Source organism: Nerophis lumbriciformis, linkage group LG18, assembly GCF_033978685.3.
Source record: "Nerophis lumbriciformis linkage group LG18, RoL_Nlum_v2.1, whole genome shotgun sequence".
NCBI classification, from domain to species: Eukaryota; Metazoa; Chordata; class Actinopteri; order Syngnathiformes; family Syngnathidae; genus Nerophis; species Nerophis lumbriciformis.
The window spans coordinates 36,831,899-36,852,195 of record NC_084565.2 but is presented as its reverse complement, the minus strand read 5'-3'; the positions used below and the strand labels follow the sequence as shown (position 1 = coordinate 36,852,195).

Sequence of the window (20,297 nt, the reverse complement as noted above, 5' to 3'; positions counted from 1 at the left end):
CAAGCGGTAGAAAATGGATGGATGGATGGAAATAAACATTTAAATGCTTTAATCAAAATATGCGTCTTAAGAATCCAGAACAATATTTAATGTTTCTTCTGCCAAGAAAATATATTGTCTGTCAATTTATGATATAAAACCTGGTTAAAAGATGTCAGTGTGTGTTTAAATATGGTATGAGCACATAATAATAATAATAATAATATTATTAACGAGGTAATTTTGGTCACAATAACCGTGATATGAAATGTTCACATAGTTACATCCTTATAATGCTGTAATGGCGGTAAAGAATAAAACGGCTCAGTCAGCATTTATAGCGTCTACGAGTTCATTGTTAACGTTCGACACGCATGGATGCTGACCACTGATGATACTTCAAATGCAGCTATTGCCAGCTACTGTAAATGACATTGCCGACAGCCACGGCTGTCAATGCCAATATTATTGACATCTGCGCCAATTACAATCGACGGTTATTCGCTTCTTATAGACCACAAACCCAACGAGTCGACGACTATAGGAGACTCCTGAGTCCTGGCTACATATTTAACCCCACGTTGCCTTCTGAATCAAAAAGAAGAGCAGTAAAGACAGGTCAGTGTTGACAAAGTACTTTAATTTGACAAAATGAAATGAAAACTGTCAGGGCATTACTTGCTTACTTACTTCATGCATAGTCTGCATCGTCTTATTTGTGTTTCAGAAACAGGGTTGCAATGCTATGATAACTTCCAGTATGCACAATCAATATAAACCTTTTCAAGGAATGGAAATATAGAGGATAAATGTCTACTATTTAGATTTAAATGTGAAAGAAGGGTTTGTTTACAAAAATGTACATGGTAAAAAAAAAAAATTAGAGATGTCCGATAATGGCTTTTTTGCCGATATCCGATATTGTCCAACTCTTAATGACCGATTCTGATATCAACCGATACCGATATATACAGTCGTGGAATTAACACATTATTATGCCTAATTCTGTTGTGATGCCCCTCTGGATGCATTAAACAATGTAACAAGGTTTTCCAAAATAAATCAACTCAAGTTATGGAAAAAAATGCCAACATGGCACTGCCATATTTATTATTGAAGTCAAAAAGTGCATTATTTTTTTTAACATGCCTCAAAACAGCAGCTTGGAATTTGGGACATGCTCTCCCTAAGAGAGCATGAGGAGGTTGAGGTGGGCGGGGTTGAGGTGGGGGGTAGGGGGTAACAGGGGGGTGTATATTGTAGCGTCCCGAAAGAGTTAGTGCTGCAAGGGCTTCTGGGTATTTGTTCTGCTGTGTTTATGTTGTGTTACAGTGCAGATGTTCTCCCGAAATGTGTTTGTCATTCTTGTTTGGTGTGGGTTCAAATTGTGGCGCATGTTTGTAAAAGTGTTAAAGTTGTTTATACGGCCACTCTCAGTGTGACCTGTATGGCTGTTGACCAAGTATGATTTGCATTCACTTGTGTGTGTGAAAAACAAGATATTATGTGATTGGGCCGGCACGCAAAGGCAGTGCCTTTAAGGTTTATTGGCACTCTGTACTTCTCCCTACGTAATTGTATCACTCCGTATAGCGGCGTTTTAAAAAAAGTCATAAATTTTACTTTGTGAAACCGATACCGATAATTTCCAATAATGAATTTTAAATCATTATAATATAGCAAATAATATCGGCAGTCCGGTATTATCGGACATCTCTAAAAAAGAATCCTACCATCTCATTCTGTGATAACCAGTGTTCTGCTGCAACCCTATTACTTCATGCTGAAAGAAATCTTAGTGGGCTAAATATCGATATGCTTACCATAAATACTCACTGTTAAATAACTGGCAAAGTGGCGTTGTGAACATTCGGCCTGAGTAGAATTAAATTAAGCTATCACAAATAAAGCCTCAGCTATTTACACACCATTTTCTGCTTAAAAAATGCATAGAAAATTGTAGTGCGAGACCAGGTTAGTCTTACTGGCAACTTAAAATGAAATACCTTTTTTTTTTTTTTTTTAAGATTGAACATCCATGTGTGTTTATTTTTTCTCCGGAAATGAACATGATTACTTTCAAAAGCGAACATTAGCTGCTCAAAAGAAATATCAAGTCCATTCTCCTTATGTTTACACACGTTGTTCCATCAATAGTCCACTTTTCATTTTTGGCATTCCGGCTGCTGGAGTCATCAGTCCGTCCATATGCCATTGTTTCTTCCTCGATAGCAGTTGTTCCCTGCTCTTACGTGTACAGTGTGTATTCAAGGTGTGTATATATACAATATAATAGGAAGGAGGTCGAGGTGCTTGAGAAAGATCAACTCTCACAAGGTTTTAGTCAATGGGTCGGATCATAAGACGTACTGATTTTAGCGAGTAAAAACCCCCTCCGTATTCTGCCCAGAAGATCCCGTCCTGAAATTTGCTGCGATAAACTCCTCCGCTGTACCAGACGCCGTTAAGGTTGGTCTGGCCACACGCGTTGTACCACCAGCCGCCCTTATGGAAGTGAGCGCAGTTACCTTGGCGAGAGAGGAACACAGTAGTAGGAGTTAGTCAGTGATACTGGATCATACAGTCGTGGTCAAAAGTTTAAATACACTTGTAAAGAACATAATGTCATGGCTGTCTTGAGTGACCACAGAACTTTCCTCCAGAAGGTCTTATCTTTGTCCATGTGATGTCAGATGAAACAAAAATTGAGCTGTTTGGCCACAATACCCAGCAGTATGTTTGGAGGAGAAAAGGTGAGGCCTTTAATCCCAGGAACACCATGCCTACCGTCAAGCGTGGTGATGTAGTATTAAGCTCTGGGTCTGTTTTGCTGCCAATGGAACTGGTGCTTTACAGAGAGTAAATGGGACAATGAAAAAGGAGGATTACCTCCAAATTCTTCAAGACAACCTAAAATCATCATCCCGAAGGTTGGGTCTTAGGCGCAGTTGGGTGTTCCAACAGGACAATGAATGAATAAAATAAGTTTATTTCGCTCATATAATCAACCATCAACCATTTTGTGTGACCAGTTTAACAGTACAGATTATACATATTTAACAATCATACATATTTACACACAAAAAGAAAAGAAAAAGAATGACCGAAAAAGGAATAGGCTGAAGCCAAAGCTTATATTTGCCTATCCTATACATTTACTGAAAATAAGATTACCTGAAACATCGTTAAAAAAATCACTGGGATGAAAGTAATCGTTGCTATATTTTATAATTTTCTATTATTTCACCTTTCAAGGTTTTCTTAAACCTTATCAAAGAACTACATGTCTTCAGCTCATCACTGAGCTTGTTCCACCATTTAACTGCTAAAACTGAAATACATTTGTATTTTATATTCGTTCTTACTTTACCTATTTCAAAAATCAATATCCCAATGACCCCAAACACACGTCAAAAGTGGTAAAGGAATGGCTAAATCAGGCTAGAATTAGGTTTTAGAATGGCCTTTCCAAAGTCCTGTCTTAAACGTGTGGACAATGCTGAAGAAACAAGTCCATGTCAGAAAACCAACACATTTAGCTAAACTGCACCAATTTTGTCAAGAGGAGTGGTCAAAAATTCAAGCAGAAGCTTGTGGATGGCTACCAAAAGCGCCTTATTGCAGGGAAACTTGCCAAGGGACATGTAAGCAAATATTAACATTGCTGTATGTATACTTTTGACCCAGTACATTTGCTCACATTTTCAGTAGACCCATAATAATTTCATAAAAGAACCAAACTTCATGAATGTTTTTTGTGACCAACAATATATATATATATATATATATATATATATATATATATATATATATATATATATATATATAAAAAACATTATCATTGTCCTGTTGGAACACCTGACTGCGCCCAAGACCCAACCTCCGGGCTGATGATTTTAGCTTGTCCTGAAGAATTTGGAGGTAATCCTTTTTTTTTTTCAATTGTCCCATTTACTCTCTGTAAAGCACCAGTTCCATTGGCAGCGAAACAGGCCCAGAGCGTAATACTACCACCACCATGCTTGACGGTAGGTTTGGTGATCCTGGGATTAAAAGGCCTCACCTTTTCTCCTACAAACATATTGCTGGGTATTGTGGCCAAACAGTTAATTTTTTTTAATTTTTTTTTTTAATCTGACCACAGAACTTTCCTCCAGGAGGCCTTATCTTTGTCCATGTGATGTCAGATGAGAAACAAATTGAGTATGTGCTCCAATCACTCTATCACAAAAAGATAAGACTTTTAAAAATTATTGGAAACTCAAGACAGCCATGGCGTTATGTTCTTTACGAGTGTATGTCAACTTTTGACCACGACTGTTCATAGACAATATAATCCCACCTACCGGAAAAGGCGTCCTTGTCGCGGTCAAGCGTGGTGAACTGTTTGCCGTTGTGAATACCGAAGGAGTCCCCGGCGTTGCCCTGGTAGGTGCCAAGCCTTAGGCGGTAACCCTCGCTCTCGGACTCCAAACGGAAGCTGCCGTACTCCGCGTAAACCTTCTTCCCGGTCCAGTCCTCCAGCTCCACCATCAGCTTATAGTCGCCCTGTTTGCCCAGGTTGTAGATATTTTCCAGCCCAAGCCAGTGCTCGCCATCGATGTTGCCGAAACCTTTCTGGTAAGGGCACAGGCGGCAGAGAGATTGTTGTTCATTTGCAGTTGCGGGTTCAAAAATGCTTTGTGGCACTCTCCAGCACCGTGGACAGACTATTTTATAGGTAGACCAAGTAGCTTTTAGCCAGTACTACATTTTATAGTGTGGCCAACTACCCTATATGCAAGCGGTCATGCAAAGTGAGCTTACAAGATCCTTCAGATTGGTGAGTGGAGATGAGTGATTGCTGCAATCAAGTAAAACATGGGAAAATATGTTTCTCATTGAGATGGAAATGCATTAAAGCTCGGCTTCCTCGTTCAGACTGTTTTCTTAAATTCACTGTGGCTTCACTTAAGCTAATTCACAGCTGCAGATACATTTCACTCTCCAGTGCCAAACGGCAGTATTAATTTCTCAATGTACTTAATGACAATTGACTCAGCAGAAAAAGTCTTGACTGTACACGAAGAGAACAAGAGACATTTTCTGGAGGGATCATTTCCTGTTTTTGCAATGTTCTTTAATCTTGTCGTAGCCACTCACAGTGGACTTGCAGAGGCTGACCTGTTTTTGCAATGTTCTTTAATCTTGTCATAGCCACTCACAGTGGACTTGCAGAGGCTGACCTGTTTTTGCAATGTTCTTTAATCTTGTCATAGCCACTCACAGTGGACTTGCAGAGGCTGACACATGACACATTCTGCATTTTTAATTAAGCCCACTGGTACTTGCAAATATGTTTTTGTTTGAAAATCTGTAACAAAACTGTTTATAGTCCCGAAACACATGCTCATTTAGTGGCATCCAAACAAACTGGGTTTTCCTAGTTTTTACCTCAATGGTCAATTACTGTATTTTTTTTTACATTAAGCTCCGTGAACTTACCTTATAGTTCTCCCAATTTCGGAAGAAATTGACCGAGCCGTCTCTCCTCCTTTGCAACACGGTCCACCCGCCGTTGTCGAGGCTGTGCTCACACCAGACTTGGATCAGTCGCTCACTGCTTTCAGTTCTCAGCAGGTACATCCCACTGGTGGTGTGGCCAGCTTTTCGCACCTGGAAGCAGTCCTTGAACGGACCTGAGGATGTTTTTAAAAAGTCAGTTTGACTTTTTATTGCGATAGCTTAATACATGTTTTATTTACTAGCAAATAAATGTGTAAAAAAAGTGTGTTCTTCAACCGTAAGTGGCCTGAACATCTCCTCAAGCTCTAACTCATCCAAACATCCTGTCGACTAAAGCTATCCAAACACGCATGAGCAGATTTTGATTGTTGTGTGAATCTTCACATAGTTGCCAGGAGCACAATCTCGTCCAAAGCAGAAGCAGCTGAATCATCCCACCATATTTCCTCTATTTTCCCTTCTGCGAGTGTTTTTAAGCCAGCATGAACACTGGCATTGTTTGGGGGGCCTGAAGGCCTATAGAGGTTTCTTTTCTCAGCTGAGTGTGGGATCCCACTCAGACAGGGTTTTAGGGCCCCCCTTGTTTTTACCTTAACCTCCCTTACCTCTCTAACACAAGTTTCTATTTTTCTACTGATCATATGTCTTCTTTTTTTTGCAAGGGGTTCTTCTGCACATTCCCCTCTCTGTTAGTTCTGTCAATTTCATGTCAGTTTGTGCAACCGCTGCTCTAAAATGTTGAGGCTAAATACTAAGACTAAATCCACCCACAAAGCCGCCGTGGTTTCAAAAAGGGCTCAAGGAGTCCAAACTGTGGTCGGGTAATGTGTATTTATAGTAATCGTGAGCATACGTGAACCAGATCCTATCAGTGGTCAATGGTTTGGGTGGGGCTATGATACATAGTGTATTTACCCCGCTCAACTAACTTTCAGTCTGCTATGTTGAGGAAACGAAAAGCAGACTTTATGAAGGCTTTATGAATAGCCTTCATAAAGTCTGAATTGACTGTGTTAGGAATTACTTGTGATTCTTAATCAGTTGCTAAATCAGTGGTCATATCTGCATAAATAACTGGTACCTACCATCAGAAGTAAGCGTTCCTTGTGGTGGTGGAGGGTCAATTCCAAGCGGGTTTGCAGTGGGTGCATTAATGCGTGACCCGCGTGAGAAGCCCCGGTTATTGTGGTCCCTTTGTATTTCATTGGTGAAGCGGTTGTTGACGGGTATATTCTGCGGCACCACCTGAACCAGTGGAGGGACTGCGGGTAAATCGCTGCGCCCCATTGGCCTCAGACAGTGTTCCTCCAGGGCAGAGATGAGAATGGACTGGTTGTTGACCACCCCAGCCATTATGGAAAAGCGAGCCTCTAGCTCTCTGTACCTCGAAGCCAGCCGCATCATCTCAGACGTCACATTGAGGACGCGGTTCTCCAGCTGGGCAATCTCCAGAGAGTTGTCTCTCTTCCTGATGATCTCATGCAGAAGTTGCATGTAGAGCTGGGTCACCCTGGAGTTCATGTTCCGGCTCTCTTTCCTCAGTAGCTTCATCTCATTCACCAGGTTGCCATCGACGTCCACGACCAGCTGCAGCGTATCGATCTCACGCCGCTGTTTGCTGAGCACCTCCCGCACATCTGCAATGTCCATGCGGCTCACTCGGTCCTTGTCTGGCTCAGGGCCTGTGGAGCTGGCACAGATTGGACCTGATAACATATAGAACATTTGTAGGGGATTGCCAAGTAGCTGTGTGGAAGAGTCATAGTTGAAAAGTTAAAAACCTGTGATTTTCTGCTCGGGGACCAGGAAGGTGTAGGAACACTTTTTAGCATCAGGATCCACTGGAGCTCTTCTGCTTCTGTGGCGAGTTGTCTCTTTACTCCTCCGGGCTTCCCTGGAGTTCCTGCAGGAACTTTCCTCCCAGAGGGACAGGCAAAGTAAGGCGCAAAGGCTCCACATCAGCCCCTGCATTGCTGCTGGATAGATGGACAGCCCCCTGGGTCCTCCTAAATGAACACAAGACCTTTGAACATTATCTCTCCGAAGTAGCCTTTTCGTTTTCAAAGACTAACAAAAGATAAGTAAACAGCTGAGGTGTTGATTGCACAGGTTTCCAGACTGTTTGACAATTTCCAAGTATCTGAGGGATTGTTTGCGAATGTATCTCAGTGTGCAGCACGGTTGTCTGTTCGTAGTGTTGTTTGTGTGGAAAGACTGAAAGAGTAAATTTGATGGCTCTGCCAACAGGTCTGTAACGTGTCTGAACCCACAGACACATTGTTTATCTATGGGCCTGTAGGTCATCCTCATGTTAAGAACACATTTTCACACAGACTCCTAACGTCTTTAGGTCTTGTCCTTCCTATTATTTACCTATACAGTATATATTTGACCTTTTTTATGAATACAAAACCTACTTAACAACAGTCATGATTGCACAGCTCTTCATGTAAACAAACATTTTCATTTGCATCCATTTTAAACAGAAGAAAATGCCTAATGTCAGCATAGGCCATTTTAGTCTACTTTCCACTGGCATCCATTACAGAAGCACACTTATCCGCTCAAAATTGTTTTAAAGGGCACTGTCAAGTATAATAATCACCCACTAGTTGTTTTGATGTGCATTCTGTAGATCTAACTTGATCATCTGCAGTGGGTTATACTTCTTAGTCTGATGAGTTCAGTATGGCGTATCTCGTCATTGCCATCATGTTCATAGTGTTGTTTGTGTGGAAAGACAGAGAGTAAATTTGATGGCTCTGCCAACAGGTCTGTAATGTGTCTGAACCCACAGACACATTGTTTATCTGTGGGCCTGGAGGTCCTCCTCATGTTAAGAACTTATTTTCACACAGTCTCCTATCATCTTTACATTTTGTCCTTCATATTATTTACCTATACTGTATATCAGGGGTGCTCACACTTTTTCTGCAGGCGAGCTACTTTTCAATTGATCAAGTCGTGGGGATCTACCTCATTCATATATATAATTTATATTTACTTATTTATGAAATATATGTTTTTGTTAACATGTTAAAGGTGTTTAATGTTAATGCAAGCATGTTTAACACATATAGTTAATATTGTTAATACATTAAAGGTGTTTATGTAGTTAATATTGTTAACAAGTTAAAGGTGGTTAAAAATAATACAAGCATGTTTAACACAAATAGTTAATATTGTTAACAACTTAAAGGTGGTTAAAGATAAAACAAGCATGTTTAACACATATAGTTAATATTGTTAACAACTTAAAGGTGGTTAAAGATAATACAAGCATGTTTAACACATATAGTTGATATTGTTAACAAGTTAAAGGTGGTTAAAGATAATACAAGCATGTTTAACACATATAGATTCCTTTCTTTCATGAAGACAAGAATATAAGTTGGTGTATTACCTGATTCTGATGACTTGTATTGATTGTAATCAGACAGTGGTGATGATAACGTCCGCATTTTCGAATGGAGGAGAAAAAAAGTCCTCCTTTCTGTCCAATACCACATGAAAGTGGTTGGTTTTTGGCATCTTATTTGTCCAGCTTCCGTACTCCTTTTGTATACACTTTACAAGAAATACATTGTCGGCAAACTCCGTAGCTTGCTAGCTTGTGCACGCCAGCTTTCTGAGACTCTTATTTTGGTAGCGCAGGCAGGATGAAGCAGAGCTTTTATTGTGCAACTGTGCAGTTGGTCTTTGGAGTTTTGACGACGGGTACGGCGCCAGAGTCTGTTGAAATAAAGTGTTTCTCGCCTTCCAGTCGGTAATTTTAATGAGCTGGCAGCAGCCAGCGTCATCTCAGAAGACCCTCGGGTGCCGTGAATGTCAATCAAGTGACGAAAGTGACGTCATAGTGAAGATTTATGATCGCTCATTTTTAGGACTATTTTTTTAATGCCTGGCTGGTGATCGACTGACACACCCTCCGAGATCGACCGGTAGATCGCGATCGACGTAATGAGCACCCCTGCTGTATATATTTGACCTTTTTTGTGAATACAAAACCTACTTAACAACTCTTGACAACAGGAATTTTGTTTTAATCACCGGTGAGTCATGACTGCACAGCTCTTCATGTAAACAAACATTTTCATTTGCATCCATTTTAAACAGATGAAAACGCATAACGGCTGCATAGGCCATTTTTAGTCTAGTTTCCACCGACATCCACTACGGAGGCACATTTATCCCCTCAAAAATGTTTCAGCATGGCTTATCTCGTCATTGCCATCATGTTCATAGTGTTGTTTGTGTGGAAAGATTGAAAGAGTAAATTTCATTGCTCTGCCAACAGGTCTGTAACGTGTCTGAACCCACAGACACATTGTTTATCTGTGGGCCTGCAGGTGATCCTCATGTTAAGAACACATTTTCACACAGACCCCCAACAACCTTATGTCTTGTCCTTCGTATTATTTACCTATACTGTATATATTTGACCTTTTTTTATGAATACAAAACCTACTTAACAACTCTTGACAACAGGAATTTTGTTGCAATCACCGGTGAGTCATGACTGCACAGCTCTTCATGTAAACAAACATTTTAATTTGCATCCATTTTAAACAGAAGAAAACGCATAAGCATAGGCCATTTTTAGTCTAGTTTCCACCGACATCCATTACGGATGCACACTTCTCCGCTCAAAAATGTTTTAAAGGGCACTGTCAAATATAATAATCACCCACTGCTATTTGTTTTGATGTGCATTCTGTAGATCTAACAGTGGGTTGTACTTCTTAGTCTGATGGGTTCAGCATGGCTTATCTCGTCATTGCCATCGCAACAGCTGTGTCTTAATTGATGACTTGTTTACGTAAAGATATACAACAGACAGTGCCAGTAAATCAGCGTTCAAACATTCAATTTTCTAAACATTCTGCAAACCCTCCATTACGTTGCTGCATAAACATTTTCCTAGCTAAATGGTTAAGATGGAGACTTAGTTTTTTTGTCTGCTGTACCCTAATGTGACTCACGTGCAACTCAAAGGCAGCAAGAGACCTCAAATTAGGCCATAAACGGGCCTAATGGTTTCTTGCCTCTTCTGACCGACTGCACTTGGTCTTGACTCAGATCCCCATCACAAGTTTGTCCCTTAAAACCCGAGTGCCTGTGTCTCACCCTTATGACGCCATTGCGGTTCTTGAGTAATCCTGTCAATTTCGGTCCCTTCTTATTAAGAAGAAGGATTATGGCGTTCAGTTGCACATACTGTATGGATTTCTGCTAGAGCACGACTCCACTGAGAAGCTACTAATTGCTGTGATTTTTCCAGAGGTTAGCAGACTCTCTAATCCGGCTTCATGTAATTGCGCTTTTATTGCATGTAAACCCTCTTTCTTCCCACTTTTCCTCCCCGAGTCTTTGCAGTTTCAGCTTAACCACTTTGACTGAACGAGATCTGGCAAATAAGAGAATTTGATACTGATTTTTCTCTTCTTGTTCATCACTCCTGACAAATACTTGTATTCAATGACACAGCTGTGAAACCAGAAAGCGGCAAGGAATAAAGGAGTTGGCTGCCGCCCCCGCCTTACAGTATGTTTTGGCAACAGCACGAGCCTCATAATTCATTCTAAGTGCATAGTCAGGTCCCCAACCCACTAATAGTTATTAACCGGCCTTTCTCCACACTGTCCGTAGTTCCTTGTTATGGTTAATTTACCTCTTTTGCTGTTTTTGGCACGGGCTCGAAAAGAATGACAGTGTGTCACCTACTTCCTTTGTACTTTGGATCACACTTTATGTTGTACCATAGGGGCTCGTTTTCAGTTAAACACTACACGGTAATTTTAAGTAAGAGCTCTTTAATTAAAGTCTGTAGCTTGCAAGAAAGTAGACCTACAGACAAAATAACGACCAGTTCAGGATGTCATCAAGGGGGAATCCATTTGATCAATTGAACAGAGTGTTAAATGGCATTATATTGGCCCTGGCAGAGGTGTGTGCTAAGAGAGCGCTTCTAATTCCTGATATTTCTGGTCCCTCTAAAAACTTAAGACTTCTATTTAGGAGGAAAAAATACCCTGCTTGTTCTCAGAGAATGAATGAATGCAACTCTTTGTCTCACGATATACAGGAGCTGATTTTCAATTAAATCCTGATAGACTCCCTGATGCTGCTTTAGGTTTTATACCCGCGCACTTAATGATGTGCAATGTAAACTCTTTGTGTTGCTATGGTTGTCATGACAAGCTCACTGCTGAGTTGAATGTTTGTAGACTTTTTAATGAATTACGGAAATAAAAGAATACTTCATGAAAGAGCTGTGAGCTCATTCAGCTTTCACTGTAATTTTGATTTACCATGGGTGCTTAAATAATTTACCATGGGTGTGTTCCATGGGTGGATATTGTTTGACATTAGAATTGTGTCATTTAAATTGTAGTGTAAATCCATAGAGTCTGCAATTTTCCTTAAGCATCTATTCTACTAGTGCAGGGGTCGGCAACCCAAAATGTTGAAAGAGCCATATTGGACCAAAAATACAACAAAAAAAATCTGTCTGGAGCCGCAAAAAATTCAAAGCCTTATATAAGTGTTATGATGAAGGCAACACATTATGTAAGTGTCTATATTAGCCTATTATCAAAGGCTGATGCAAATCTTTGTTGACAGAAATGTTGTATTTTTATTCTACACATTTTTGCAACATTGGAAATCATTAGTAAAATGGAGATTTCCCACAGGGTGAGATAACTCCTGGAAATTACTGGCTTATAATGGCCAAAGTCATAGATGTGTGTGTCCAAGTTAAAGGAAACGGCAGGCTTTCTTCTGCTAATGGTTTTATTACAATCTTTGCAAGCTGGGTATCGTTTGCTGTGGTCTGGAACAACATGGCACACAAACAACTATCATAAATGCAGCCAATATTACACACAGATAATGTGTCATGAGACATGCAAATATACATTAAATACACATAGGACATAAGTAAAGGACATTAAATGAGCTCAAATATACCTACAAACAAGGCATACTGAGGCAATATGTAAATAGCATGTTAGCATCGATTAGCTTGCTGTCTCATGCACTGACCAAATATGCCTGCTTAACACTCCAACAAGTCAATAACACCAACAAAGCTCACTTTTGTGCATTCATGCACAGCATGAAACTTTATGGTGGACAAAATGAGACGAAGAAGGAGTGGCATAAAACGCGTCTTTCTGTGGCAGCATCGGAGAAAGTTGCACATGTAAACAAACTACGATGAGTTCAAGAATCGCCTAAATTAGTTGGACAAAACGGTGCTTGCCAAATACTCTCATCAGTGAAGCTTGTATAACATAAACAGTGGGAATTCTAACAATTAGGAAGGTTTGTGTCATGTTTGTTCTTCTGCAGAAAATGTATTAAAACTAAAAACATTTTTTTTTCTTAATCTTTTTCCATTTTCATACATTTCTGAAAGAAGTCCAGGAAGCCGCTAGGGCGGCGCTAGAGAGCCGAGGGTTGCTGACCCCCGTACTAGTGGCTTGTCCTTTGCATACATGTATTATCTTCTCCCGAGCTCTTGGGTAAATCACCCTGCAGTGATTTAGCAAAGCAATATCCTGGGAAAAATATAGATATTTTTATAGCCTATGTACTTCTCTTCCCCCAAATTCGCATCTGATTTATTGACTCTCCCACATGTCCAAAAGGGCCCTAAAATCTTCAGCACTTCCATTGCCGTGTGCAGAAAAGTAAAAACAAATGTATAGCAAAGGAGTGGAGACAATGCTGCAACAATAAACCGCAGCTCTGCACGAGGACACGGTCCAAGCCTTTGATTACGACATCGTGTCACCCAGCCATTGTTTGTGTTACACCACGCACACACAAGTGGGCTCCTTTTTGCTTGCTGACACAGATGTTACGGCGCAAACCGCTGAGAGACATCCAAACAGGAGTAGGGAGAAGAAAAGGGTTGCATGTTGATAAGTAGACTATAGGGAGGATGTGAGGTCAACACAGCATGATGGCTGACCTGGAATGAAGGCCTATAGAGGGAAACCCCTTCCACATATTGCCACCACCAGCATGGGATGGAAAATGCTTTGTGTTGCTGTAATAATACTGGTGTTTTATGTCCCCCCCCTGACTGGTATACACTACATGTGGGAGATATTAAATGGGAGTATGGAACTATGCAAACTGGACTTGAGCCAGAGATTGTGTTAAAGTCTTCTCTTAGGATTAGAAGGTGAAAGATGACGTGAAGAGGATGAAATTGAGATGTTTTGTCAGATTAAGTGGCTCACATTTAGAGATAGATGTCGCTCTTTCTGGCTACTGATCTATCTACCATCCCGAGGCAGAGTGCCCTCAAGGGAGGCCCCCATCTGTTTTCCTTCTTCTGTAGTGAAACCCTAAACATGTTGGCTGATGTTAAGGTCAGAGGTCCATATGTGGGATTACGGTTCTGCTCCACCCTTCCTCAACTGAATCCCCCTTCCCCTCCATGGTCCATCTGCTCCTGCAATCAATCAGGCTTTGTGGAAACCCACCTCCACTTTCCTCTGGAATAAATGCACAAACATGAGTTCATATAAGGCCCCCTCTCTTTCGCTATCTGTCACTCTTGGTCAAGATAAGGACTCCCCAATCTCCCAACACCCTCCTCCATCACTGCAGGACACTCATCCCATTCGCCCCCGCAAACCAAGGGCCCCCCACCCCACGCCCCTTTTCGAAAACACAACCCTCCTCTGTGCTTCCTTAAGACACACAGGCATTGTATTAAATCTTATTAAATCTTGGAAATTCTGACTCTCTACCCTGGTAGTTGAAACCATTTGGCCCCTTGCGGTAAGTTCCCCCTCTCCTAAACGTAACATTACTGTATAGTTTAATTTGAGAAGAGCCGCAAGGTGATCTGGGGAAGAGCGGAGAGCCAGGAGCAATTAGATTAACTAATAGTTCTGATTCAGGTGCCTCTCCTGTGTAGTTTTGTTCCCACATTGCTGGAGTGGACATGCTTAGTTAAATCAACAGAGGCGCTCCCTTTGGCTTTTACTTTGTAACACATGCCTCTCCTTCTCCCCTGTTTCCCCTGACCTTCTGGCTGACCTCCTCCTCCTCTTCTCCATGATGACCTGCCCCTTCAACTGTGTCCGAGCTCTCATTAAGAGGGAGCTTCACAGAGCAACCATAAACAAGACATCTCTGAGGATTCTGCGACCGCCTTGGGCCGGGCCTAATGCAAGCTTATCAGTCATGCGGCCAGTCCGAGTGTGGAAGATCTGTCTCTGTGTGTGCACCGACGCTATAGCACATAGCATTATCTGTAAAGCACGAACATTTTGCTTCTGAGGGCCAAAGTGAAAATGTTCCAATGGGCCGCGGGCCAAACACAGCGATTTTAAGCGTACAACATCATTATTAGTGTTAAGCCCCATACCACCATATTTTAAAGAGCTGGGGATCATCACGTTTGATAGATGGCAACTAATTAGCCTTCCGGACATGCAATTAATGATTGTGTGAGCTTGACATATAGTAGTATGAAAATCTATTAGCGACGGTGGACCAAACGAAATGACACGGCGGGCCAAATTTGACCCCCGGTACCCCAGTTTGGGCACCCCTGCTCCAAAGGCTCTGTCGGACTCTGTTTGAGTTGATAAAGATCAAGCTTGATCAAAATTCACACACAGCCCTTGCGTCGAATATTGAGTTCCAATCGGCCTCCGTGCCCGCCGCCCCATAACAGCAGTCTGACGGTGCTGGCTGACTAAGCTATCAATCTCCCGCTGGTTTAAAACCCGGTCTGTGGCGGGGCGGCGGTTAACCGGCGCTGACAGGTCGCCATGCATCATCCAAGTGTACGTCCAGGGAGCTTTAAAAACCTTTATTTTCTGCTCAAACCCAGTTGAGGGTCAAGAGGAATAGTTAGTTTAGCGAAGCGTTGATTGTGTTGAACCTCAGTCTCAGGTGAGGGCTGCAACTCGAGCATGGAATGCCCTGGATGTTTGTCAAGCAGCTGGTTCCTCTTGTATCCCCGTCTTCTCTTACCCTCCGTTTTTTATTTTCCAGACTTATTGGAGCTATGCATAATATTATGATTTACTCTCTACAGGAAAGCACGCTCTCTCTCCTCTTGCCATTGCTTCCCTTTACCGGACTATATTGGACTGTCCCTTTTGCTCTCGTGGCAATTGACGGCAATCCCAGATGCTCTTTTTGAACAGAGACCAGCACGCAAGCAAATGCAGACAAAGTTGAGTGTCCTGTCGGTATTATTAGCGATCAGTTATTTTGCTATAATGGCTGTGGGACATCTGTGCTTTAAATCCTGGAGAAGCATACGTGCCTCAGGTGGTGCTGGGTTTTTCATTAAAAAAAAAACAAGATTGAGCTCCAGATCTCTCCATTTGATCAGGTCAACTTCCTCCAGTGTTTGACTGGAATGCTTAGCTAAGCTCTACTTTTTTTGTTTGTTTACTTTCTCTTTCTGTGCAGCTAGGGTGAAATATTAGCGAAACGTTACATAATCTGCTTCTCTTCCCAATTATTCTCAATGAATCCACTCGGCATACAACCGTTGACAACAGAGAAGTCTATTGCTATCTGCAGCTTGAGCTTCCAGTCACGAAAGCCCTCCACAACCTCCCTTCCTGAGCTCACACAGCTGCCCAGACACTCACACAAAACAAAGCTGACTTGAGAGTTCTCTCACCTTTCTTTAATTAGCAGCAGTGATGTTGAGTGTCTCACAGTTACGGTTTGGCGCTGTGTTGTGTTCTCATCAAGTTCCAGCGTCCAGGATTCATCGCCGTCCCCTTGTCCTCAACCTCCAACTTCCACTCTTAACTGCACCCCCCCTTTTGTCCTGCTGCTAAAACTCACTAATGTGTTTCTTAATTCTTGCTATAAAGGCCTACTTCCCTTACTTCCTTATCCGCGAGCAGGCTTCAAAAGCCGGCCAGACTGAACTCAGACGACGCATGCTTTGAGTTTTCTACAAAGGATGGGGGTGACTTAAGGGAGGGAAGGGAGGAGAAGAAGCAGGGGTGTGGGAGTTAAGAGATTGCCCACCCCACCTCCCCTGTTTTCTTTGGAGTGGCCCAGCCTACTTCTGATGTCACTGATTGGGCCAAGAGGAATGAACCCTTTTCCTTGCATTGTGAGGCTATCAAACACATTTATAAAGCAACAGGTGGCGCAATAAACCTGAAAGATACAGTACAGTGGCATGGTAGTTTTAGCCTATAGATTTAGACTTTCTTTTATTGCCATTTAAATTTGAACTTTACAGTACAGATAACAACAAAATGTCGTTGCATTAGCTCGTTGTAGTGCAGGATAAAAGCACAATAAGGTGCAGATATAAATAAATAGAATACTGTACAGATAAATATATTGCACTTTTGTATATGCATCCACGTTTATGGATGTATGTTATATTGTCTTTATATTCCAGCGAATTAATCCGTTTTGGGGGGTAATTGAGGGGATTATTATGATGCGTTCAAGAGTCTTATGGTCTGAGGGAAGAAGCTGTTACAGAACCTGGAGGTTCTCCTACGGAGGCTGTAGAACCTCTTTCTAGAGTCCGCCAGTGAAAACAGTCCTTGGTGGGGGTGGGAGGAGTCACTCCAGATTTTCTGAGCCCTGGTCAGACAGTGGCTTTTTGAGATTTCCTGGATAGGAGGAAGAGGAGTCCTGATGATCTTTTCCGCCGTCCTCACCACTATCTGCAGAGACTTTCAGTCTGAGGCACTGCAGGCTCCAGTCCAGACTATAGACTATAGGTTGTATTCAGTCACATGACTTTTAACGGAACTACAGTACAGGCCGAAAGTTTGGACACACCTTCTCATTCAATGAGTTTTCTTTATTTTCATGACTATTTACATTGTAGATTGTCACTGAAAGCATCAAAACTATGAATGAACACATGTGGAGTTATGTACTTAACAAAAAAGGTGAAATAACTGAAAAAAATATATATTTTCTAGTTTCTTCAAAATAGCTACCTTTTGCTCTGATTACTGCTTTGCATACTCTTGACATTCTCTCGATGAGCTTCAAGAGTTAGTCACCTAAAATGGTTCTCACTTCACAGGTGTGCTTGAAGCTCATGGAGAGAATGCCAAGAGTGTACAAAGCAGTAATCAGAGCAAAGGGTGGCTATTTTGAAGAAACTACAACATAAAACATGTTTTCGGTTATTTCACGTGTTCATTCATAGTTTTGATGCCTTCAGTGACAATCTACAATGTAAATAGTCATGAAAATAAAGAAAACGCATTGAATGAGGAGAAGGTGTGTCCAAAGTTTTGGCCTGTAGTGTAAACAAAGTGGTGGGCCATCAAATCAACATGGCTACTGTGCCACTAACCGTGTTTGAACTATCCAAGTACAAAATGGCACAGATTTTCCAACTAAAAGCAGATACAAGCAAAAAATGCAAACTATGCAATGGTATCAATCCCTATACGTTGTCAAAAAAAGATTTGTCGAGGGATCTCAAGGATGATCCGTCTGTCGTGTTACCAGACACGTGGAACTATCTGGTGAAACTTGTGCATACCTCGACTCTGCTCCCTTAAGACTGTAGTGTGCACCACTTTCCTTGTCTTTCATAAAATCTTGACACCTTTCGGCATTCTTGGTTACCACTCTAGGAACTCTGAAGAAACGTTTATTCTTTTCGCCATTTGAACGGTTCCACCAGCCTAAAACAACGCAAGCATACAGTATTTTTTCATCGAGAAAGGCAAGGCCCATAACGCTATGGCAACAAAAGCTCGCTGGCCCACCACTTCGAGCCTCGCATAGTTAGTTAATGAGCCGGGCGTGACGTCAGGAGACCACAACCTATAAAACGGCCTGAAAGTCAGTTTGGAAAAGGCAGCAGTAGATTTTGACTTTTGTATGAGCTAATCATAAAATGGAATGAATCTTAACTCAATAAAACAATTTCACATCTGCAGCACTCAATGCCAGAAAATTGGCAGGTTGACTTTTTCCCCCTTTTCCGTTGGTGCCGTTTACACAGAATAGCGGTAAAAAAAAAAAACTTTTTTAAACCCCCGTGTGGAAATGATACAACTCCCAAAGGCAGAATTTGACCATGTCAGCTTAGTGGCCTCACTCCCTATCTGTGCCCTTGACATGGCCAGCATTTAAGGTGTTTGTGAAAAGGGCTACTGCTACTACTCCTAGATGGCTTTTGTCCTGACCGAGTCATCTAAAGAGCAATAAATATAAATGCAAAAAGTAAATACATTTGTCGTGAAGGACATAATCCCCAAGTTTCTTGAATGCGCTTTGACCTCCTCTTCACCTGATTACTTTTGCCGAGAGCTCCTGACTTTCCTACTTTCTCTATTTTCCTCTGGGAGAGGCTGATTACAGATTTCTGACGGTCGTCCAGCCCTTCCAACAGTCAAGCAGAAATCCAGCATATTGGCGCTGTTTTTGGAGCTGTCCTTGCTCCAGGTGTGTAGTCTGACCCTGCTGGCTGCCTATCAGCGCTGTCATTTACTTTTAACAAAACTGCAGACAGGAGTTTTTTTTTTTCCTTCCCCGCTCTGAAATTGCCCTGTTCGCCTGTACAGAACAGGGACACACAAGAAGTGTGAAAAGAGCTCCGTTTGTGTTTTTGCATGTGGGAAGGTGGTAGGTAGGTCTTTATTGTCATTGCACAAGTACAACAAAACTTTGTTTTCAGCACAAACCCGTTCAACATTAGACAAAAAAACAGTGCACAGGGTTGTAGAACAGGAACGCTGATGGGTCGCCACAAGGCGCCCTGTAAAAGATGGGAAAAATGTAAACGCTGGGGATGGATGAGTAAAAAAATACAATCTCGGGCCAGTCTGGAGTGGGAAAAGACATCCATAGCAAAGCACATATACATATTACAACTTTACTCTTAATTACCGATTCCGATATCAACCGATACCGATATTTACAGTCGTGGAATTAACACATTAATATGCCTAATTTTGTTGTCATGCCCCGCTGGATGCATTAAACAATGTAACAAGGTTTTCCAAAATAAATCAACTCAAGTTATGGAAAAAAATGCCGACATGGCACTGCCATATTTATTATTGAAGTCACAAAGTGCATTATTTTTTTTAACATGCCTTAAAACAGCAGCTTGGAATTTGGAACATGCTCTCCCTGAGAGAGCATGAGGAGGTTGAGGTGGGGAGTGGGGGGTAGCGGGGGGTGTAAATTGTAGCGTCCCGGAAGAGTTAGTGCTGCAAGGGGTTCTGGGTATTTGTTCTGTTGTGTTTATGTTGTGTTACGGTGCGGATGTTCTCCCGAAATGTGTTTGTCATTCTTGTTTGGTGTGGGTTCACAGTGTGGCGCATATTTGTAACAGTGTTAAAGTTGTTTATACGGCCACCCTCAGTGTGACCTGTATGGCTGTTGACCAAGTATGATAGGCATTCACTTGTGTGTGTGAAAATCCGTAGGTATTATGTGATTGGGCCGGCACCCATAGGCAGTGCTTATAAGGATTATTGGCGCTCTGTACATCTCCCGGCGTCCGTGTACCACTCCGTACAGCGGCGTTTTAAAAAGTCATAAATTTTACTTTTTGAAACCGATACCGATAATTTCCGATATTACATTTTAAAGCATTTATCGGCCGATAATATCGGCAGCTCGATATTATCGGACATCTCTAAATACAACATCTTGAGACTTGCAACAGAGGAGAGGGAGTGGGGGCCATGGTGGCAGGCTGCAGCTCTTCAGGCGCTGCCCATCCGTCCATCACCCCTGAGGGATTCACGTCAAGGGCGTTGGATGGGGGGTCGGGTATGTGTGTGGCGTATATTTTTGTGGATGCATGT

The 20,297-nt window shown here is 41.8% G+C and overlaps 2 protein-coding genes across 5 annotated transcripts in view; one reads left to right on the top strand and one right to left on the bottom strand.

Annotated features, from left to right (window-relative positions):
- ralgps2 (Ral GEF with PH domain and SH3 binding motif 2) overlaps positions 1–20,297 on the top strand; it is a 158,121-nt gene that overhangs the window by 111,115 nt on the left and 26,709 nt on the right. The window lies entirely within an intron of this gene.
- angptl1a (angiopoietin-like 1a) lies at positions 600–16,481 on the bottom strand. Its single transcript, XM_061978276.2, has 6 exons — positions 16,157–16,481; positions 7,266–7,490; positions 6,570–7,190; positions 5,464–5,657; positions 4,326–4,596; positions 600–2,507 (listed from the first exon to the last, which is right to left on the bottom strand). The coding sequence occupies exons 2-6, from the start codon at positions 7,453–7,455 to the stop codon at positions 2,320–2,322; spliced, it is 1,464 nt and encodes a 487-aa protein (XP_061834260.2). The 5' UTR covers positions 7,456–7,490; positions 16,157–16,481; the 3' UTR covers positions 600–2,319.

What these genes read in the sequence shown, in the direction of transcription:
- angptl1a (XM_061978276.2), bottom strand. Translation starts at nt 7,455, where the DNA reads ATGCAGGGGCTGATGTGGAGCCTTTGCGCCTTACTTTGCCTGTCCCTC. An exon ending in CCCCGAGCAGAAAATCACAG is followed by an intron (nt 7,191 to 7,265) that starts GTTTTTAACTTT and finishes ATATGTTATCAG; the next exon opens with GTCCAATCTGTGCCAGCTCC. An exon ending in AGGAACGCTTACTTCTGATG is followed by an intron (nt 5,658 to 6,569) that starts GTAGGTACCAGT and finishes AAACATCCTCAG; the next exon opens with GTCCGTTCAAGGACTGCTTC.